Source organism: Fusarium proliferatum (genome assembly GCF_900067095.1).
Source record: "Fusarium proliferatum ET1 genome assembly, contig: FPRO_scaffold017, whole genome shotgun sequence".
NCBI classification, from domain to species: domain Eukaryota; kingdom Fungi; phylum Ascomycota; class Sordariomycetes; order Hypocreales; family Nectriaceae; genus Fusarium; species Fusarium proliferatum.
This window is the reverse complement of record NW_022194806.1, coordinates 226020-249781: the sequence shown is the minus strand read 5'-3', so window position 1 is coordinate 249781 and position 23762 is coordinate 226020. Positions and strand designations below refer to the sequence as shown.

General features: G+C 44.5%; 4 protein-coding genes across 4 annotated transcripts; 2 read left to right on the top strand and 2 right to left on the bottom strand.

Moving 5' to 3' along the window:
• Positions 1–2064: 2064 nt before the first annotated feature.
• On the bottom strand, positions 2065–5369 carry FPRO_15875 (uncharacterized protein; the record flags this gene model as incomplete). Its single annotated transcript, XM_031224793.1, has 11 exons — positions 2065–2133; positions 2182–2332; positions 2386–2571; positions 2617–3484; positions 3536–3714; positions 3773–3806; positions 3870–4084; positions 4134–4235; positions 4292–4905; positions 4977–5235; positions 5290–5369. The coding sequence occupies 11 exons, from the start codon at positions 5367–5369 to the stop codon at positions 2065–2067; spliced, it is 2757 nt and encodes a 918-aa protein (XP_031090016.1).
• A 372-nt stretch (positions 5370–5741) lies between these two features.
• Positions 5742–8829, top strand: FPRO_15874 (uncharacterized protein; the record flags this gene model as incomplete). The annotated part of the gene is made up of 7 exons (XM_031224790.1): positions 5742–6038; positions 6091–6283; positions 6335–6730; positions 6789–7370; positions 7418–7523; positions 7586–7846; positions 7896–8829. The coding sequence occupies 7 exons, from the start codon at positions 5742–5744 to the stop codon at positions 8827–8829; spliced, it is 2769 nt and encodes a 922-aa protein (XP_031090015.1).
• Positions 8830–10105: 1276 nt separating this feature from the next.
• On the top strand, positions 10106–13939 carry FPRO_15873 (uncharacterized protein; the record flags this gene model as incomplete). The annotated part of the gene is made up of 4 exons (XM_031224789.1): positions 10106–10245; positions 10294–10508; positions 10566–10691; positions 10746–13939. 4 exons carry the CDS (start codon positions 10106–10108, stop codon positions 13937–13939), a joined length of 3675 nt encoding a protein of 1224 aa, XP_031090014.1.
• Positions 13940–15932: 1993 nt separating this feature from the next.
• FPRO_15872 (uncharacterized protein) lies at positions 15933–17023 on the bottom strand (the record flags this gene model as incomplete). The annotated part of the gene is made up of 3 exons (XM_031224788.1): positions 15933–16298; positions 16344–16372; positions 16423–17023. The coding sequence occupies 3 exons, from the start codon at positions 17021–17023 to the stop codon at positions 15933–15935; spliced, it is 996 nt and encodes a 331-aa protein (XP_031090013.1).
• Positions 17024–23762: the final 6739 nt, after the last annotated feature.

Below are 23762 nucleotides of genomic sequence, written 5' to 3'. Positions count from 1 at the left end.
TATCATGACCCCCGCAACGACGTCAGATAGTCCATGTGGCGTCTCGATGAACTTACTTTCCCTCTAAGGCCATCTTCCACGTGTAATCGGAAGGTCTTATCAGAGTTCCGAGCATTTCGAGCCAGAAACGGAACAAGAGAAAAACATTTCACCGTCGTTGGTATGGAAGCCATCTATACGCTTCCATCCACCCCCAGCGCTATATATCTTGCAAAAACCAGGGACATGACAAAATTTACATTGCTGTTGTGCAAAGAGTTGGAGGACAATCGACCTTACCAAGCCCTCTATATTTACAGATAGCTCGCCTTTTCGAGTAAGGGGAGTTTCAATACATCAATATACAATGAGAGGATCGCACGGACTTAACTTGCTCGTAATAGATGGACTTGGGCGAAAGTACCTGTCCTCAGGAGTTCTTACGTTCCACCTCAGCCTCGTCGCTCATCTGCTATTCCCGTATCGATGGACCTAGTCAAAGTCAATGCAGAGACCTCGGAGATGAGGCCCCTCTCTTCCAATAACTTAAAAACAAATTTCTCTTGTGAGGTTCTGAGGTGCTACACCGGATATCCGATTCGTTTTCCAGCTCACTGATACGGTAATGATGTCTAAGCCCGGCTAGCCAGACAGGCGACAGCTGTTTCTAAGCCCATCAGCGCTAGTTTCTCTTCCTGGCGTTCTGGAGGCAGCCATAGAAGCCGCCCTGAATTGCTCATGTTCCACGACCAATCAACAAAAAGCTCTAAGCTCGAGAAAACGTTGGATGCCCAAGATAAAGTAAGCCTACCGACGTCACTTGTAGGATGATAACCGGCCGGCCAGAAAAGCACCGAGTAGACCGAGCAGCTATCGTCATCTAATGCGATCTCACACCGACCCGTCACTACATCCCACAACTTGCCTTTATTCTGGGAAGCTGACCACCTGCTTCCCATCAGGTGAGAAAGTCACATAGTCGACCCAGTCGACATAGCCCTCCAGCGCGTCTTCTTGCAGGGATTGATGCCAAATCACCAACGTCCAATTAAGCATCATCTTTACCAGCCGGATCTACTTGGATAGAACGTAATTGGTCTTTTATCTTCTCCTTTGACGCTAAAATTCGAGAGAAACACTCACAGCCTTCGCTGCGATGTGGCCATTCAATTCGCCTAAATTCTAAATAACAAGGGGGGCTCGCAGTATCGCGTTGTGACCCACAAAGCGGATCCATCTGAGTATAAGCTAGAGAAGTAATTGGTTACTTATCTTCTCCTTCGACGCTAAAATTCTGGAGGATCGCTCACAGGCCAATGCACTCAATAACTCAATTAAAGCCGGCTTTTTGATTGGCTTGACTTGTGGGGGGGTCAGGCTCAAGTTGGCTACAATGCAGCCAATTAGAATTAGATTAAATAAGTCGACTTGCAGATCACAGATCTAGCCTAATTAGGTAAGGTAAGCACTATAGAGGCCTGTTGTTTATGCTAATTAATTAGCTGAAATAAAATAAAAAGACCTACCTTAAGTCTATAGAATTTCCTTAAAAATAAAGGTAAAAGGTATTTATATATTACTAATTTTACTATATTAACTTATCGACTTATAAGTCAGGACCTATATAGACTTAACTTATGGCCTTTTTTCCTGACTTGTAAGTCAGGGGGTTAGACTTGAATTGAACAAGCTAACTTGAGTTATTGGGAGCGTTGTCACAGGCGAGACCTCACGCCGACAGTCTTTGCCTGACAAGGATCATCCAGGGCAAAGGATCCACATGGACTGAAGTGATTGGTCTTTTATCTCCTGCTTCAACGCTAAAACTTTCAAGAACCAGCGATATCCGAGATTCATGCACACCAATTCCTCTTAGCCTCTCAATCTGGGTACATACCATTACAGGCATTTAGGCGATCCTCTCAGCCACGGATCATCAGTGATTCTTCACGTAAAGGTCTCTTTAAAATTAGAATTTACTGTAAAGTTCAATACACTAGATCCAATTCGAGGAATGTAGTATTCGGGCTAGCGAAAAATGAGATCTAAAGAAAGGCGACTAGATTTCTCCGTTGAGAAAAGATGTTATTCCTCCTTTTCCTGAAATCCCACTTTCGCAAGCTCAAGTTTTCGGATTTGCTGGGAATGTATTTTCTAAACTCTCATGTTAGTAAACAGTGTAAGGGGGCTGGGACAACATACCACTTCAACTGTACCGCGAACAATGTAGTGAACTATAGTAACCTCCTTGTTTTGCCCAAGGCGAGCGACTCGTCCGATGGCCTGACTTTCTACACTTGGGTTCCACTGCGGTTCCATGATGAAGACATAACTCGCTGCGGTCAGGTTAAGTCTGACGGGAGTTAACTAAATGTCGCTCTGGTGATTTGTTTAGGCTCTGCATACCCAAAAGCACCTACGCCGGTGCTCATAAGTAGGACAGGATATTCTTTGTATTTCACGAACCGATCCATGTTGGCTTGTCGCTGTGATAGTACTTGTCCTCCATCGATTCTTTGAAACGGTATTTTCTTTTGACGCAGATGGACTGATACTAGGTCGAGAGTTCTCGTCCAGCACGAGAATACAATACTGAAACTATTAGTGTGATTTTCAGTATTGCGTCGCTAGGTTTACCTTTTGATTCCATGGGGGCTCTTTTCTAGGTCTTGTATGAGGGCATTCATTTTCGACGAATATCCTTCCGGATTAAAATGACCACCATCAAGTTCTCCAGGAATTGATTGGCTACTGGAGGAATACGATTCTTTTATCATGCCTTTGCACAGTGGACATGGTCTTGTGAGGAACCTGTCCTCCAGAAAGGCTCCGGCCTCATTGTTTTGTAGGATACACTCCTGGCAGAGTTTGTGCCCGCAAGGGTGATTGTAACTCTCAGATCCACACAAAAGGTCAAAGGCTGGTATGGGGATGCCACATAGTGAGCACGTTATCTGAGCGTTACTTCCAAGGGAATAGAGGAAGTCTTCCCTCTCAGCCTTTTTATCTCGATGATCGTTATCTTTGAAAGGCTTTTGAAAGGTGCCGTGGTTACAGAGAAGTCGAAGTTGAAGCTGTGCCTGGAAGATTCCAAAGCCATTCCGTTTCTCGGGACCTAAACTAGCTTTGGCCTTAATAAGGCTAGCCATATTCACCAACGTCTGGTCATATTGTCGCCTCTCGCTTTCCTGGAGCTCGATATAATGATGCTTTTCTAACACTTGCGGAAGATGGAGTAACTCTTGAGTTCTTCGCAGACAGATGGAGTCCAGCAGAATGGCAACCCTTTTCAATGCTGCAGTAATATCATCAGAAAAGGGAAGAACAATATGTTTTCTGAAAGCCGCTTTATGCTCCAGCTCGCTAGTTCTCAGAAAAGCAAGCAGGGAACCTAAATCTTCTAAGTGGTTTTGAATTGGTGTTGCAGTGAGACACCATCGGTATGCGGCAGACAACTGGCTTGCTGCTTGGTATAAAGTTGTCTCTCGCCTACGAATCATGTGTGCTGGTAATAATCAGACCATCGGTCAAGAATAGCAATACGAAAGGGACTGACCTTCATCAAGAACAATCCTGAACCACTTGATACGGAATACAAGACTGTCCTGCTTGTTCATGCTATACGCGATCGTATGATATGTTGTAAAAACAATATCGAGATCCAGGTACTCGTTGACTTTGGAGTTCCTATCCTTTCCATAATACTTGCCGGTCTTGACTGATTTGTCAATATGGCTATAACCATCCATTAGCGGCTTTTAAGTCTCGAAAAATGCATAAGGGTAATACTAACAGTGTAATCTGTGTCTCCCACGAGTTCATAATCACTGTGGCCAGGTCAGCATATGCCGAGAGAGATCCAAGCAGGCGAAAGAGATTAATATACTTACATGTAGAGGGCACTATAACAAGAGTTGCTCTAGACAGAGCCTTGCTTGATCCAGCAGGTATATCCTGAAACCATGAATGGGCCAACGGAAGATTTTCCGCGATAAGAGCCAATGTGCTCAAGGATTTACCCATGCCCATATCGTCTGCAAGTATGCCACCTCCAAGCTCGGCTCGGCGATCGGTAGATTCAGCTCCGGTTATTCTATGACGGTATCTACAATAACTATCAGTTTATGATTTCGATTCAATTCACTAGCCCATACAAGGTCGTTAAGACATTGCGCTCTTGGGTCCATAGGCTAAATTCAGGAGGGGTTGGGCCCTGCTCTCTCTGCATCATAAAAGACACTGCTTTCGCTTGGTGCCTAACATAAGAATATCAGTATTATCTTTTTTTCGTGAGCATTTCCCAAACACATACGGTAGGAGAGCTGTCCTAACCATGTTTCCAGTCCTCCTTGTGTCCAAGTCTCGGGAGCGCACCAATGACTGGTATATAGTCAGGATGACATGATTATGGTCGTTTATACCATCGACCAGAGCCTGGGATGATTTGTATTTGGTGGATTGGATGCCGTGGTCTGTTAAAGATGAGGTGGGTTCCTCAACACCAGGAAATCGTATAACATGAGGGTTCCAGTATTCAATGTTCTCGGCTCCGTGTTCCGGATCTTGAAGAAACATCTTTTGACTGCAAAGCGTAGCTCCTACTAATCCCGCATCATTCACTGAGCCATATAAGTTCACTTCTACCTTGAGAGTTGCCTCGCTTGGCTTTTTTGCGCGGGAGAATACATGCTGCAGAAGCTTTGTGTCTACAAAAGCTATGCTCTCAATCGAGGCAACCTTTTGGGATTCCGCAATACCTTTGCAGGCCAGTTCATTGATCTGTGCAAAGATGCTGCCATCTGTTAATTTCAGCATAAAGTACTGGAAATGTTTGGAGATAGTAAACATCTGATAAGGCAGACATGGGTTAATTTTCGATTGCAGATCTCTCATATCGCCGACAAGCTTGATTGGAACATCTGGTACCTTTTATAAACATCATATTAGCGCAGCCATGCATGACACTTTGGTCTAAAGATCCCGGACTACTGACATACCATGCCATAGCAACAAAGTCGGGAACCCTCAGACTGTTCAGTATCGTCCTCTGTAAGAAGGGGAGTGAGGTTCTCGCAAGGGTCCAGGGGGAACAAGGAGTCCGCCCACTCTTGCATGTTACCCCACGATGTTCCTGCGCCATCTGTGTCGAAAATGGGCCATGTCCCATCAAAGAAATCGCCTGTAATAGAGAGGTCGGGTTGAAAGATAGTCTCCCAAAAATCGGTGATGGGTAATGACGGGAACGGTTCTACGCATCTGTCCGGTATGGTGAGTTATCACAGTCCTCGACATAATCAGGAACCGATTGACGTGCTGTCTTTAGACGACTCACTACTGTTGTTTTGAGAATTATCAACTTGCTCCAGCAAATCTGTCTGATAGTAGGCCATGTCTCAAGGTTAAATGTCTCGATCTGTCGGTTTCCTTTGAATGAAATTGGCAAATCTGTGGTTTGGATAAAATTTCTCGTAAGCATCACATTTTGATGAGTCAGAAATGATGCTGGGAGCCTGATTTGATGAACCTTGCATATCCTTGAGGCTCAGACATCATCTGACTATGGTTGCCTCAATAAGGCAGACACAGGCTGTCCAATGTTAACAAAACCCGTAAGCCACTTCTCCACAATTAGGCTGAATATGCCAAGCTGTGCAATGTTTTTTCATTTGGCCTGTAATACCTTGCGCTCATGCTACCTCTCTTAACGTTTCACGACCTTGAAATGTGTCATTATTGAGAATACCTTGCGGCAAAACCTCAGCATGGCATCGAGACCGCCACTTCCGAAGCCAAATGGATTCCAGAGAGCTCTCGCAGACTTTCAGAATCGGCTTAAACCGGCCGAGAGACAGCAATTCAAAGTCACGACTTTGGATGAGCTCAAGGTGACTATCTTGGCCATTCAGTCGCAGCAAAGGTCACGAAAGAAGATGATGCATATGGGGCGACTGGTTCCATTCCTTGAGGCCATGGAACAATTCGGGAAAGTGATTGAGGTCTTCCTCAACGTGTCTGAGGTCCTTGCCTTTGTATGGGGGCCAATGAAGCTCCTACTTCTGGTATAGACTCTGCCGCATCTCAAACTGAACGAGAGGTTGACAGTACATACAGACCGCTATAAACTGGACCGAGTCATTTGATACACTACTGGATGCCTACCAGCGTATAGCCGAGAACTTTCCCATTTTCGAAGGCTACCAGAGTACCTTTTCTCAGAACGACAAGATGCAAAGTGTCATGGAACATGCTTGGTCCAATATTCTGGAATTTCACATCAAGGCACTCCGAATATTTGAACAGTCTAGTACGGCTATGTTGTCCTTTACCTCTAACTGACTACTGATCTTGTTTGCAGTGTTGAAACAGTTTTTCCGCTCTTTATGGAAGGATTTCAAGACCAGATTCCAGAGTATCTTGGACGATTTGAAGCGACAGAAGGAACTCGTCGAAAGTCATGCAAACAGATATCACATTCACAATTATGAAAAAGATCGCCTGAAAATGCTTGCAGGATTCAAAGAAGCAAGTGTGAAGAGGTCAGCGGAACGAAAAGCATTTGTTTCACAATGGATTGCAGCGCCACAAGCTATTATCGACCATGAACATATCTGCGAAACTCTTCGAGAGAGCTCAGAGGCTACTCAAAGACCAATGGGCCAATGGATTCTCAATCATGAGGATGTGAAATCTTGGCTGGATAAAACAGTGCCTAAATCCTCAACAATCTGGGTAACTGCTATTGCCGGCGCTGGTGTGTTCTGCCGGTATATCCCCGTTACATTGACAGCTTCGATGTTAATACTATTTAGGTAAAACTGTCCTCGCCTCCGTGATAATCGATCATCTAAAACAGCGAGACACCGAGCCAGTCGGCTTCTTTTACTGCAAACACGGAGATCCCAAGAAACGGACCCTTCTCTCCTTTCTAAAAGCCACCTTGAGCCAGCTCGTCGCACAGCAAGATCAGCTTGTACCATACTATTACGATGAAGCAATCAAAAGTGGAGAAATCACACTACAGTCAGTCAAACATTGCAAGACACTCCTGCTCCACATGCTGCAAAACATCCCTAAAGCGTACCTCATTGTGGATGGTCTCGACGAATGTGATGATAACGAAAGAAAAGCAATTCTAAGCTTTCTACAGGAAACCCTCTCAATATGTGATAGCTTGAATCCTGCCAAGCTCCGTGCTCTAATCCTGAGCCGTGATGAGCGAGATATCAAAAAGGCACTTGCCATGGCAACCATGATTCGATTTGGGCAACAAGACACGCTGCAGGATATGAAAGTATATGTAGAGTGCAAAGCCAGTGCGATCCAAGACATTTTCAGATTCAGTGATGCTGATCGGGAATACATCGAGCAATATGTGCTTGATAAGTCAGACGGTATGCCTCCTTCATTCTGCCCGGCGTCCAATTGGCTAATCTATCAGGGATGTTTTTATTCGCCAAACTAGTCTTGTCTAACCTTGAAGGCCAACCAAATCTGAAATGCTTTCACAAAGAGTTCCATAGTCTTCCTCAGGGCCTCGGCCAAGCGTGCGTACCGAAATCAGAAGGGCTGCTAACCCCATGGCCTCTAATTAACTCATATAATACAGATATGACCGCAATTTGCACAGAATTCGGAACAATCCCAACCATAACCAGAGGGCAATGGCTCAGAAGATTCTTTCTCTCGTTCTCTGTTCCAGACGGCCACTCAAGTCGCGAGAGCTTCAAGCAGCGATATCTATTGATCCTCAGGAGCAGACAGTGGATTCAACCCTCAGATTATCCATGGATATGAGAGACATTTGCGGTTCTTTAATTGAAATCATTCCCGGGGGAGCTGTGGAATTGGTTCATGCCACAGCGTCTACGTATGGCCGCAAGAAGAGTGCCTTATTTTGCATTACTAATATAGCATAGGTATATTCAAGAACTCGGTTACATTCCACGGTGGATGGCAGAACTCTCCATGACATATATCTGTCTGAATTACCTCAGCTATGAGTGTTTTGGAGAAACCTCGAAACCTGCGATCTTGAGATACATCCATGAGGGCTATTTTGCATTCCAAGACTACGCCATTGCCCATTGGACTGATCATGTTCCAGCATTGCTTGAGTCGTTGAAAGGTGTTACACTAGATGGGCAGAGTCACAAAGACGACATAATATCCGCTTTCACCTTATTTGCCGCACAATATGATGCAGAGTTGGCTTCTACAGACAAATCCCGAGAAATGCTAGACGCCGAAGTTTTGCGACAACTTGACCACAGCCAGCACGTAGTGTCCTTATGGGAGCATTCCACCAACTACAAAGCCCTTACTGATGATCGAAAGGATAAAGTCAGTATAGGTAAACTTGGAAAAGCCCTCGAAATAAACAGACCTCTTTTGGAAGCCACGCCAACGACGAGCACGAATGCAATTATGGATACACACTCGCTTGAGAACTTCTATGGCAGTAACTGGTTCAAGTGCTCCAGGCTATCATGTTACTATTTCCACGAAGGCTTCGCTTCTCATCGTGATAGACAAGGCCACTACGATCGCCATGACCGACCTTTCAGCTGTGACGATGATGACTGTCCTTCGTCAAAAATAGGGTTCGGGTCACTCAAGGAGTTTGAGAAACATAGAAGAAACATGCATCCAGGAAAGGGCAAGTTGACGCAGACGTTCAAGAGACTGAAACAACTGGGTAGACCTGGAGTTGAAGTTGCAAAAAACACTTGCCCTGAGTGTTCGTTCAAGTTTGACTCGAGACTTCAGTTCAGATTGCACCTTGTATGGCATAACGCGCAGAAAACTCAGGTGGCACGTAAGCCGGGGCTGATTCCCAGGCCTAGTTCTTGAATGCTTATGTTAGTTTAAACAGTAATAATTAGTAATAAGAGGTTCTATTTAAGAGAAGAGTAAAGATAAGTTATTACGGGAAACAGCAATTTAAAGTCTATAAACTAAAGGGCTTCTCAGTGCTACAGATAACACAGGCAATGATGAAATAGAGCATTCTTGTAAGGATTTCTTAAGTACCTTTTTGCAGGAATGCAGCGATGGTTTGGCTACTATTCGTTTCCAATATCGCTTTAGATGCTCCCCTTGAAAGAGATTCAACCTAAGCCAGAAGTCTAAAAGCCTCGTTTTGATCGTATATGATGCCCTCTTCCATTTGCATATGCATGACAATTTCCCTGTCTACACGAGTGTAGAAAAGCCGTGGATGACGCCTCGCAATTTTTGGAGGTCCACCGAAACGGGATGAGACAGGTGCTGTGTTTTCATTTCAGCTAGGGCCTAAAATAACTGTACCAATGATTCTTACATAAAGGTTCTTCTCTTACTTGCTTGTACCATTCATATAAAACATAGATTGTGGGAGGAAGAGCAAGAAGTAATGCGATGAGGGCGATAATTGACTCTGCATTCATAATCACTTGTGAATAGGATTATTTGTTGGAAATTGCTAGACATGTAGGACACTCTTGTCGATAAAGTATAGTAAAGAAATTAAGTAGGAGTCAAGCTTGTCGAAAGGAATGGGGCCCGAAACTGGCGATAGAATAATACTTCAATATATACAGAATTGACAAGAAGAAGTCTGAGAAATTATTACCCAAGTCCACTTCTGAAATACCAGAAGCTGGAAAAGGCACCAATGAGTCTGGCACCTTTCAGATTCTGGCCCATTGGTCAAAAAGAACACTAGTACCATTTCAGCGTTTTCAGATTCTGGGTCATTGGTTGATGAAAATAATGCAAGACCTGCACATGTATTCGGATTTTGGGTTATTGGTCAAAGTGAGCCGTGTCTCCATATTTGTGCTTTTCAGATTCTGGACCATTGGCCAAGGGCGCTCATGGAGGGGAGTGGCTTGCCGTACACGTAATTCAGATTCTGGGTTTTCAGCCACTGATAGATGAGCCAGCCGAGTCCTTGGTGCCCAATGTGCATTTCTTATGCATAAGTAAGCATCAGGTGAGACGTACGAGGCTCTTGAACCTGAATATTTAGATCTGCCATCGCCCCTCAGTATTTCCCCCATCTCAGCTCAGCATTCTCGCCTACTCTTCAATGATTACTACCATCCATCACAACCCTAGCTTCTGTCCTCTGACTTGATAGTTTACCATGGACCGAGCTCGGAAAAAGGATGCCATAGAGGCAGAATGGCTGCGGAACTACCAATTGATTCGGAACTTATACCTCTCAGATATGTCTCTCAATGATCTCGTCTACTGGTTGGGTATCTTTGAAAATTTCACTGTCACGTTGTATTTCAATGCCCTCCTGTATTACTTGTGCTAACTGGCTGTTAGGAAATCCCAACTTGAGTACCGATTGAAAAAGTGGAATATTTCGAAAAACATCGACCGTGACACATGGAGGTATATTGACCAAACGATCAATAAAAGGAAGAGGGAAGGCAACGAGAGCGACGTTATTTTATGCGGTAAGCGAGTAAAGCAATCCACCATCGAAAAAGAAACAAATCGCCACCGCGACATAAGTATGCCGGCGCAAAACCTCTCTGGTAAGTACATAACGATTTTAGTCACCAAGTTAAAATCCCGAAAATGACATTTCCTAGGAAGCTGTGTTCAGTCCACTACATTATCGGATCAGATAATTATTTGTACGCCCCAACCATACCTTAACGAGATTGAGTGGCCAACGACGCTGCCATGGTTCAAGTTCCGATCCAAGTTGCAAGAATGTAAGTGTAGCTACTTAAAGTATGAAGGCCTTCTGCTGACTTTATTTCGACTAGGGTTGAGCTATATTCAGTTACACAGAACGACGAGCGAGCCAGGAGGGCTAGTAATGAATCTTCTTCTTACATCGAGGATATTGCTGGTTGGCTACAAATTCGACCAAAGTCAGCTAAGCCACCTCGTCCCCAAGTTGGCTATGACCCTTGTTCTGGGAATGCCGGAATACCTCCCTGGCGAACACCTGCAGACCGCTCAAATTATCGCGACCGGCACCCCACAGGTCATGATGCCTGAGTGCCTGAAACTCATTTTCTATAAAGTCTCCAACAACATGGTCTCAGAATGGGGGGCAGATGACTTTGAGAATCTCTACACTCTCATCTCCAGGACTGGGCTCTTGAGTGCCATAGACAGTCTAAGGAGAGCCCGACAACAGGATCTGACGATCAGAGCATTTATGGATAATCTTTTCAGGTGCCTCATCAAGTTCATCTGCTCTACAAAGAGCATGGTGAATATGGAGAATCCTAAGACTCTCGTCAAATGGCTTCTTTCTTTGGGCCAAGACCCTAACATCAACTTTTTTGCGCGCCCCTATGTAAAGACAGCACTGGAGCGAGCGATCGTTTCTAGACAGGTAGACATAATTGAACCGCTTCTGAAGGCCGGTGCCGTTGTTAGTAGGAATTGGGGGAGTTCCAGTCCTCGGTCGGTTATAAGCCTTGTACTGCGTGATCGAATTTATGATCACGAAGGAGCACACATCATCAGGCTCCTGTCGGGCCACTACAAGTTTTTAACTGCAAAGGAAGTTCTTCAAGCGGCCATTCTACTACAGGATGAACGCCTTTTCGATCAGGCTTTAGGCATTGGCGCCGATATCTCGCTTCCTATCGAAACGCGGAAAGACGACGACCCAATACCTACGATGTTGGACATCGTCAAGGAGGAGACGGCTTTAAGCACGGCTGCTACAGTCGGCATTCAAGCAACAAGGAACATATTTCACCTTCTCCACCACCAAGATGGGGCCGTCAAGGCGGCGTCATTTATCACGGCTGATGTCTTCATTTCAGCAGCATATGCCGGGGACGCTGATGTTATATCGTTTCTCCATGAAATCAACCCTATCGGTTTCATGCGCAATGCGCGTGGCATAACACCTTTGGAAGTTGCTATCAAGCAAGGTCATCAGGAGGCTTACCAGTTACTGTTCAAGCTCTATCGCCAATCCAACGCCACTCTTCTCCTTATTCCGATATTGACAGACCAACTCGACATATTACAATACCTTCTGTCGAACGGGCTTGACGTCAATCTTACGACGAAATGGGATGATATAGATGCATGCGAGTTCTTGGTGGATAGTCGACTTCTGGGTTACAATTTTCTAGTATGCGATCAAGACAAATCCCCCACTGTTTTAGAATTACTTCTCCGTGTTGTTTCGTTCAGCCATCGCTGGAATGATGGGATCAAAGTCCTTGTAAGATCGGGAGCCTTTTTGCCTGCAGAAGCAATTCTTCAATTGTCAAGTGGAGGACACGACGACATACTTTCTTCTGCTCTCGACGCGGGAGGCAACCCGAACATAAAAGATCCGAGCGGAGACAGCGTGCTCGCGTTGGCTCTGCGGAGCAAAAACACGAAATGTGTCCAGATACTTCTAGAAAGAGGCGCTGAATTGCAAACATTTACACCAGAAGTGTTTGAGGCCCTCGTGCCTGATCATATATGCAACATTCGAGGACAGTACAGACATTATGACCCGCATCTCAGAGCTCTCCTTTTGGAACACTGGGCGAGCATTTTCAACACCGGAAACGACAGCGTGCTTGAAATCGACGCTGCGATTATCGCACAGCATAATTCCCAGCTTCAAAGTACATTTTCAGAATTGCCAACATACTACAGCCCATCAAGCTTATGCTGTGCTGTGCTAGTTGAGAACCACTGGGTCATTGACTTTCTTCTCAAAAATAAACCTCTTCAAGCACCTCAGGATATTTTAGAAGGAACCGCAGTTGGTTTGGCCGCGATGTTAGGTAATCTTCATTTGGTACGAAGGCTTATAGCGCAGCTTCATAAACCAGAGACCGCGCTGCTTCCGTTTTCTGCCTGGGATTCTCCCTTCTCTTTCTCTTCCTCTACAGGTCTTCTCATGACTTCATCACGCATTTTCTGGCATCAACGCCCGAGCGACTATGATAAATTTGATGGCCTTGATGGTCTTTCTACGGGCAGTCCGCTGGCTTTAGCCGCATTCTACCGAAGAACAGCTGGGTTTTTGGAGCTATTAAGTCACGGTTATCAGCCTGACGATATCACATGGGCTAGGGCTTTTAGTTTGGATACTCATGATTGTTTGAAGGCGCTCATGGATCACCACCTGGGGGCAGGGAGTCTTCAACTACCGCTATTGACACTTTCGCGCTTCCTGGAATATGCAATACATCGTGGAATGGAGAAAGCTGTCGTCTGGCTTATTAATTCAGGAGCGGATATTAACGAGAACGATGTGTTTGGACGCATGGGCCGCTCTCCTGTCCAACTTACTATTGAACTGGGCCACCTGACAATCGCTGAGAGCCTCCTGCGGTCTGGAGCAGAAGTCAATGCAGCACCATCTGTTTTTGATGGTGTAACAGCTTTACAATGTGCCGCTATTGGGGGACATATTGGATTGGCAAAGCAGTTGCTAGATGCCGGTGCACGAGTCAACGCCAGGGGCAGCCGAATGAATGGCCGAACGGCCTTGGAAGGGGCTGCTGAGCGCGGGCGACTTGACATGGTTGAACTCTTACTCTACCACGGTGCAATTACCACGGGGTTAGGGAGATTTCAGTTCCTTCGAGCTATTCATTTGGCAGAGCAAGAAGGACATCATGCTACAGCATTATTGTTACGGCAATCGAGGGAGTGGACGGATGAGGACACACACACATATGATTCAATGTGTCTGGGGTGCAGATATTACTTTTCCGAGCCGAGGCCGCGTGGTCAAAGGTGTCGTGCTTGTGACAACAAGTATACGCAAGGGCGATATTGTTGTGACGAGATCCACATGCCAGAGGATAACTGCTACCACTGTTACACTGCAGATGAGGAGCTTCGTTTCGACCTTAAATTGCAAGCAGACGAAAGTGAACCAGACAGGGATGGAGAATTGGAGGAAGGGATAAAATTAGCAGATGATGGTCGATCTGATACGAGTTCAGAGGATACTGTTTCGCGCTACACTTATCTTTAATGTTAGACGCCTGCCTTATTAATATTACAGCATTTAGTAAATATGGGATAAATTTACCGGAAAGGTAGTAGACATATTATGAGCTAGAAACTGCAGCTATTATATCGTTAAAATTGTTGATGTTGGCGGTAGAAAACATGAATTCTGGACTAGCAACCTCTTGGTTGCAGCAAACCTAGTGGTGTCTTTGTAAACAAAATGCTGCTAAGTGCAGAACGCCTGCTGTTATCTTCTGTGAGTGATAGAGGAGGTGCAATAATTTCCTATGCATCGAGACTTCCAATCAAGCTTCTGTGGAAGTCAATTGTCAGCTTTCTCTACCTACATCTCGAGAGCTACCCTAAACCTGCACAATGCTCTGGAAAAATCTGGCCGCGTTTTCATACCTGAGAGCGGCCTGTGCGCCAAGCCACCAAAGTCTGACTTGTGATTGATCTGCTTGGAAATACCACGGCGAACACTCTCAGTTATCAGCCTGATTGGCCAACTTCCCTAACATTAGCTTGAATTTAGTATCAATAGGCACTTCCAGACTTTGTGCAAACATACGTGAAAGTGATAACGCGATAAATATAAGGGCTTTACTGATCTATTTCCTCTAGAATACCCGTAATGAAATTCTTCGTAAGTGTTGCATCTAGGATCCTCGATGTCATAACCTGTGTTATGTCAGTGGGTAGTCAACTAACGCGAAAAAATCCCGATACTCGACGCTTCCTGTGTAAAGACAACGACAGATTCTTTCTTTATGAGCAGCGACAGCCCCTCTCGCCTGGCACTAATTTCATCAAAAAATGGCACAGAAGACTAACACTTGCCAGCTTGTGAGATTGATTTAGTTTTGGACTTGAACATGTTCTGCCAGGCATTGATTGACAGGGCTCTGAGATGAACAATATTCGTCGCAAGCAGCTCAAGATCCAGTGTTAAGTTGCATATAGAATGTCGGCCTGGCTAAATCCCATTTGGAGACCGTACAAGCGCCAATAACCTTCCCACAAGATCCAAAAAGAGATTGCAAGATCTTTTGGGAGTCTGTCAGTCCATGGCATGTATTCTTCGAGCCAAGATTTTTGTTAGGACGCTTCGTTTGGAGAAATTGTTCCATGATCGAATGTGGGGGATCTTATCTTGTCTGTCGTGGTGAAGCGATCGTGATGCAGGTAGATCACATTCTGTCCAGTCCGTCCCTTGAGCGGTGCATTTTGGGCTTTGGATCGCATGCACCCAATTCCGGTCAATTTCGTTTTCGAGGAATGGGCAGTCATGGTCATCAGCGGGCGGCGTTGGCGTTGAGTTTAGCAGGGAGTACTCAAGCTAACGCCAATTACCAATCTTAGCTGGGGAGAGCATTTGGCGTAAAGCCTTGGCATATATTTCCAGATGCTACGGAGTATAAAGACTGCTGATCCCGTTAAGACGAAGCCGCCTGAGATCAGACGCGGCCGGTATCCAATTACTTTTTGGCAGCGGGATGATAAGGCAGCGCGCCACTGCATGAGGATGAGATCAGTGCCAGCGTACGAGTCAGTTTGTGTGGGGCTCATACCAGACTCTGAGTCAGACCCTAACTGCCTTGCAACGACTGACAGCAACGAGTGCATTGGTTATTCACATTGTTTCTTCCTTCAAGAACGCTATCCCTTTTCCCAGGCGAATATAGTCTGACAGAGACTCTTATGCCTGGTAGCGGATAACTGTGATTGCTTGATTGGGGAAATACAATAATCACAAAACACATCATTTTATGGCCAGCATGGATGTGAACTGTTGCTAGGTGTAGGTTTCGGACGATTTTGAGCAGGACACGCGCCTCTCCACCTCTTTGATTCATCTGAGAAGGGATCCTGGGTTTGGAAAGTGGTTTTGTCAACTGAAATGGCCAGTGGATGGATCTCGCAGTTATCAATATTCAGTACCACAATAAATTCAGTTCATATTTTTAAGGACCAAGAGTGTAGATAACATAATCCAGGCCTGGATCTGCCCCCCGTCATTCATCCCCGGCAGAGGACGACTCTTCAGCAGAAGACTCAGACTCATCCGACGATACAACTCCATAGAAGAGACTGCCAAGACCATTCTTCTCTTCAAACCCCTTCCAGTTCACAAAACCTCCCAAGTCATATTCCGAAGGTGCGAATCCTCTCTTCAGAACAGCCGAAGCCAGCACCGCCGCCCAGTTCCAGTTATTATCTCGTACCGTCTCGCGCATCGTGTCTCTCGCTACATCTCGAACCCGGTCCTCCCAAAACTTGACGGTGATGCGAGCGTTGCGAGGCATCGAGAAGAAGACTTCGCCGGGGGTCTCATCTGCTTCGGCGGCTTTGGAGAAGAAGTATCGGAAGGATGGGCCGTGCTACGCGATGAAGCAAGCGGCGTAGAGGCGCAGGCAATTCTGCACTTCGCAGTCGTGGTTCGCTTCCTTTGAAGCTAGGGATCTGTCAGTGTTGATGAGACTATTGGCGTGAGTATCAACTTACTGCAGAGGAAGCCAATATGTATGTCTAACGCTTTATCAGGTCGAAGGCTGAATTTGGTGCGAGGTCGTCCAAAATCGTCAAGATATCCGCTGGTGTACTGTTTACGGTACTTCTCAAAGAACTGAACATCATTGCGTTGGTCGAGAATGTGAATGCTCTTGTTATACTCCACAAGTATACGATCGATGGCCTCCTTGTTTGGTTCGATGACAGTTGCGTGGAAGGCTTCGAATGATTGCGCAGAGTCCGACGCTTCGGTCAGTTGGATGATGGGAATGCTCGAGGAATCGATCTCATCGGGGTTGGTGCGCCACCTGGTGAAACGTCCCTGCTCAGCCTCCTCTTGCTTCTTAAGTTCCCTGCTGGTGCCTTTCACAAAAGTTCGGTAGCTTTGACGGAATACACCGGGATGGAATGATAGCATCTTACCACATCGGGGCGGGCCGGTGTATCGAGCAGCCTTGGTTCCCGGCTCCAGTGGTCTAGAGAGCATTTCTTTGTTGATGTCTTCATCGGCATCTCGGGGAATGATGGTAGGGTTGGTGTCATTTTCGTCTTCGGCCTTGACGTCAGTCACGTCCAGGGCAGCATCCCCTGACATATTGGGGGACTTTGATCAGGGCGAGATCAACGCAGACAACTGAGAGATGCTTCGGAGCTTGCGATATCTATACGGCTTCTCAACCCAGCACAGAAAGCGGAGATTGATGGAAATGACAGATCTTGCATAGGTTAGAAGGCAGAGATTTTCTTTGCACGCAAACAAAAATGGTTGCTCGTCGCGACTGACGCTGTGTAACGAAGCTACAGCGCGTCATGTTTTGATGCATGAAGAGCGACAAACACACTCGCTTATCCCCCATGGTAAAGACCGATAAGTCTCTTGTGACGAAGGATCTTTTGCCGAATACACAGCTTTTTGTATCGTATCTGGCCTCATTGGGTGCTCCAGTTGCTAGAGCTCAACGTCCTGTGGCTTGGGGCTTTAGCGGCCAGTAACTTCAGTTCAGGTTGGCTTCACAGTGCCAACCTCCACGTCCAAAGTGGGCGCTCGAACAAGCACTTACCTTACAAGAGGATATCGATGCAGCATGGACTACAGGTAAACTACGACCTTGATCTTTTTGACATAAGATCAGAAGTCTTGTGCCATAACTCTGTTTCGTGCCTTGATGTAACGACTGCCAGTTATATAAAAGAGGATTAAGAGGTCCTATGGAGGCTTTATAGAGGTGATATGCTTGGTCTTTAGTAGCTTGCATTAATTAATAATTAAAGCTTATAATATCTTAATAAGATATATTAAGCTAATAAATTAAAAAATATTAATTAACTTTAGGCTTTTAAAGGTAATATATATATAGCCTTTATAAAGATAAATCTTTTAATTAAAATTAAAATAATATACTTTTATAATAATTTAATTAATAACTTTATTAATAGCTATTAAATTATAAAAAGCTAGTTTAAATTTTTATTATTAAAAGTAAAAGAAATTTTTAAATAAAAAAATATAAATTATAAACTATAAAAATATCTTTTATTTTAAGTAACAAAATTACTTTTTAATTATTAATTAATAGTTTATAATTATAATATAAATATAAAAATAATTAATATTTTTTGAATTTATTAATTAAAAACTATAAGTCTCTTTAAAGACTTATTAAAGACTTTTTTAAGATATTTAATAAATATTTTATTTCTTTTTAATTAATAAATAATAAAAATTGTAATATTATAAAAATTAAATTAATAATTTTTAGTTATTATTATTTTACTTTTAAATTTAAAAGAGGCTTTTTAAAATAGATATTTTTTATAAATTAAAAAATATAATTAAAAAAGTTAACTTAAAAAGTTAAAAAATTAAAAAAAAGTCTTTTTAATAAGACTTTTTTTAATAAACTTAAAAAGCAGTAAATATTAGCTTTAAAGCTTATTTAGTAAATATATAATAATATAAAAAAATAAGTAAAAAAAATAGATTATTTACTTTATTATATATTTAGCTTTTAAAATCAGTAAAAAGACTTTAATATAAAAGCTTAATCTTCTAGATATAGCTATTAATAAAGTTATATATAGTATAAATAAATATAATTAAAATTATATTAAGTTCCTTTAAAGAGGGTTAGCAGCTTGTATTATTGGTATTTTGATGGTGCCGGTAAAGCGTGCGCTCCTCATGCCTGGGGAAATCATCCAAAAAACAGTACATTTCGCGAGCAGACATCAGTCTCCTCTGGCGCAGAAGCGTGACACCCAGGCTTTAGGCCTCTCAATCTCCCTTTGAGATTGCATGTTCGGTGTCCAATACAGGCACTTCTTATAGCAGGCTGCTTCTCCGTCTCGAATTTGAAGAGCTACCACTTAACGACGTGTCTGTTCGACAGGCTGAGAACAGGAATATATGGTCTTCATCGGCCCTGAGCCAGCTGGCGCCATTCGAGGATGACGTGTGCCTAATTGTTTGTTGGCCCGCTGGATCAATGTCCGTGCCTATGATGACAATAGAAGAGTATCTTAGCTGTTTAACACAATTGCCTGCTCAGAAACGCTCCGGCGCCAATCAACCCAGTTGCTGACTTTATGGCTTGCCGATCAATAGAGCGAACAGTTTCTTACCCCTTTCACACCGCGACTCTATTGGCCACCGTGATGTTCTGATTGTCAACGCCATTGTCGATAAAGTCCTCACCATGGTGGTCTCTTCCAACAAACAAAGTGCTGCATCAACCCGGGGATCGAGTACTCACGGCAGATACTGCTGGTTTCTTGATTTGTTGGCATTCTCTAGGCATACACCGCTCCGGGGGCACATCTACCCAGCTGGAGTTTAAATGACGGGGTTCCTTCACTTTATATTTTCGCATTCAGTACCAACCTTGATATCTCAATCACCATACTCAATAATTCAGCACGAGAAAGTATCTGGCGACTTCAGCCATTCATCCTCAACTCCAATCCATAGTCGATACAAAGACACCATCATCAGGGCTCTACTCTCTACCCAGGGCATCTTTACCTACGCTGGTTGAGGCGTTGCCCTTACTTATACAATGTATGTCCTACTAAATCGCTCATTTTCTATCCATCAGCCAATACTTGAGCTCGCAAATACCGTCGATTTGGTGCTTGGTATGGCGGCGAGGGTTTCAAGAAGCCTCGATGCCTCCTCAGAAAGTTTGTGATCAAACAAATCTTTGCCTCCGCAACGGGTAACCTCCTGCCAGAGGGTCAACTGCCTGTCAGAGAGTGAAAGAGGGACAAAATTCAGGTTCTTGTTAGTCACTAGATTGAACAAAGCCATATGTAATGCCAGATCCAGGGAATTCAAACTGTCAAAGAAGGGTGTTATTCAGGAGTTTGAAGGCTTCCGCTCTGCATTATCACGTATCAATACTGTGCTCCGTGATGCATCTCGTCGGCTTGGAGACAAACAAAGAGATGTCAGAGAGTCACTTCATGAGCAAGTGGAGTGCATCCGAGCCCTCGCCATTGAAGGGGTACGCTGGCCCTGCGGTGCACTATGTGCGTAAATGCAGTCGCTTGGCAGCTGCTTGTGGTCCTACAGGAAACATGACCATGATAACCGTGGTAGAGGTATTCCCTGGCTGGGGTTGTACTGAGATAGGTAATCCAGGCGCTTCCAGGTTGTGAGCTTTCTCTGAACAGTGCGTTGTACATGCTCGACGAGGCTTGCAAATTGGCCTATGTTCTTAACATGGGAACGGAACTGATTGGCATTAGCAAAGACTTTTATTTGCAGCACCTCATTATTACTTAAGAGTTGCATAACACCAGGAGGTCTTTGGAGTACCTACAGGGATGCCTCGTGCTGAAGAGATTCGATTTTTCCAGTTGAAGCTTCAACAAGTTACATGGACGTGATACGGAGGATAGGCCGCCAACACGTGTTGCACGTTTGTTTCCGGATGCATCGCCTACTTGCATGGAAGGCCTCGACTTGCCGTCTCTGATCTCCACTACATTAAAGACTCGGCGCAGCGAAGCCACCGGGAAGGTTCTGCGCCAGTCTGGACTGATCACCTACAGGTCAAGAGATTGGATAGTGGGGTCCATCTACCTCGAGAGGAACAACACTGCGATAAGGCTGAGAGATCAAACGAGGCTCTGACCCCAAGACATAAAGGTAGAGAACACCGAGGAACACATATGGGTGATAGAGTCATTGCCATCACTGTGAGGAACAATGTATTGCCCCGAGCCTCTCAATCTCCCCTTTCCGTGGCTCCAAAAGCTGAACAATAACTGCGTTATAGACAATAAGTGAATTGTCGGTAATGTTGTCATGTTCAAAGATGTCTCAAGGACAAGATAGAGCTCTTATTGCAACCATAGGATTGTCATGCTTGAGACGGGTTGCGTGAGCAAGCCTTTCTCCCCAATCAGTTGTTCAGTGGCATTCTCTGTGCAATTGTACACACTAACGCTTCTTAGTTCTTTTGCTATCATAAAATTGAATCTACATTCACTTGCTTCTGTGCTTGAACAGCTACTTGTCTGTTCTGAGTGAGCCCGAACAGTCACTCTATTTCTTAAAATCGCAAACCAGACGCCATTTAGTATAAATACCTTGCTCAGCTCCCCTCTTTTTATCCTACATTCATCAACAGCATTCTGCAAAGGATACTACTTGGTACTTACTAACTCAGACAACCATCACAACGCACCATCAACAACTCACTCACCTACATCGGAATAACTACGAGCATCATGTCTCAGTTTCTCTCAGCAGTTGCCATCCTCTGCAGGGTTTGCGCTACCGTCTTAATCGCGATAAATTTCATCGACAGCGTCCCTCGTCAACCTTCTCTTCTCCTTGTTCCCTTCATATCTTCTCACGTTCTTCGTCAACTCCACAGATACTTTTTCAGGGTCTATGTTATTTATCTTCTTCCGAATCATCCTGTACCTCCTATTATTCCTCTTGCATCTATCCTGATCATTACCTTTTCGCTTATACTCTGTCTCGGTTTTCCAGACCGAGAGCCGCAACTAACAGAGCCGCAAACAGCACATCCCGCTGCTCCGTCATCGGATAGCCAAGACCGCCAGGAGCACGGAGATAACTCCCAAGATTGCAGCAACGTCAAGATGTCTACTGACATCCCCTTGGGGAATTCCGCAGGTAACCGTCTCAAGATGCTTCCTAGCCACAACTCTCCTGCTTACACCCTGTTCAAAGTTCTTGAACGTCTGTGCAACTACCGGATGGCAGTTATTGTCCAGTGTATCTCTATGGTGTCCGAAATCCTCCCTCAAGACATCTACTTACTAGGCCGCCCGTACCAGGATACCTATGATACCTATTGTCTTGTGAGCGGAACTGGTTCTGTTCAATGTATTTTGGGTGGAATCCGCGAAGTCTGCTCTTATTGGCTGGGAACGATCTTTGTGTCTTATCTGATGCGCTGGTTCGTGTTGCCTCTACTCTATTTCTTGGTGGCTGCTATGTATACGGTCTTTGCTGATGGAACAGTTTGCGACCGTGCGATGGCAATCGCAAATTGGGCAGAACAGGGGACTGAATGGTCGACTGCAACTGTCTTCTTTGGATGGCTTAGGGATTGGATGGCATTCAAACAAGTGAAATGAAGGTCAGTGTACGATAGAAAGGCCGTAAGGTCAACAATAGTTTAGATGTATTTGTAGGGTACTTTAGCAATTATCATTCAGTGTATATCAACTCGTTTAGTTACATCACTAACCTCCAAGTCTAAATTATTGTTTGTCTCAGTTTCTCTCGCCCTGAGTGTAACTCCTTGTGTATAGTGAAGTCGCTCACGATAACTTATCAGCTTTCTCACGACAAGACGGTTCTGTAAGACAGAGCTGACCAAGATAGGAAGTATGTGATAAGGCATTGTAGCGCAAATGATATAGATCCCTAAGGATACTGTGACGATAGTGGCCGGGGCTGTGAGTTCGAGAAGCACGCCAGTTCACGTTCGGAGTATCTAGAACAAGAGCTGTGCACTTAGGAGTCTTCTGCACATCTACAGACACTTAACTCATTGTGTGTACCAAGAACATTGAGCAACAGGCATCTAGTCATGTTTCGATAGTAACCGAGATGATTGGAAAGCCACTGTTCACATCGATCTTCACAATTTCATCACCTACGAGTGTGAGATTCTGAACCCTCTACCTATCCAAGAACAAAGACCGGATTACATCACTCACCATCAACCGAGTTTCAAGACCTCTACCACGTCGCATAACCCTCCTCTTCTTCCTCTAAGTTCTGTCTGCCGGAATAACCTCTCAACCACAAGTCTCAGCTGCAAATAACACTTCTAGTTCACAACTTAGACACCCCTTTTTCCTTTCCGTCTCACTTCGCATTTATCTCATCGAATGTACCATGAAAAGACTTCGCCAAACCCTTATTCATTCCCATTGTTTTTACATTCAAGATCAATACGTTCTCAATAACAAGGAGGGAGAATTATATGTCGATCAAAGATCATGCTGCCGTTTAGTGATGCGTAGATGCAGCATCTGGCACTGAAGTCACTTTTCATCGCAAACCATAGAATAGAAGCTTGCTTATTTGGAGGTTGCCATGTATGCCCCGTAGTTTAAATGGCCATTAACTTTTAAGCATTAATCCTTTTGGGATTCAATAAGAATGGTTGGCGCTATTCTTTAGTGTTGCTCAATCTCGCGATATTATGTCCTTGGCCTTGAATATTGGATCTGATGACTGTCATGCATTCCAGGCAAACGTGATGGCAGCAAAGTCTGGATCAGCGCGACCTCGTCTTCACTTCAGCCTATCAGGCAATCCAATCGAACGATTACCTAGGATAATCGTGCAGCATCTAAATCCCTAGAAATGTGCTCTAGTTGGACTTGAGTACCATTAGCTGGGGGTGATTGAACATGTGTATGTTTGCTGTCTATCAACATATAACCAGCTATAATTAGAAGCAACTTTAGTGAAAGCATAGTGCTGTTCGCTGATGTAAGACTTCGGCCTCTTCTTTTCGTAGATATTGTAAGGACTCAGGGTCTTGCCCGCCGTTTGCAACCCATCGACGTCCAGCAAAGCAACATCCTTTAACTTCAATGTTAGTAGCGCTATGATTTTGGACTGATCAACGGAGAAGCCGAAGACTGGTTCTTAGGGTTCAAGAGATCGACTACTTTTTCCTTTCAAGACACTTTGTCTTCCATCGAGCTAGTCTGCAGTAGGGTGCATGCTTCGGAACAGGAGCTAGGATCGCCTCATTCTTCTTGTCCCTTTGGCTTGTTCTTCTGCAACGCTGTCTTGCTCCTTATTATCTATTTCTTCTTTTGCAGTAATTGGA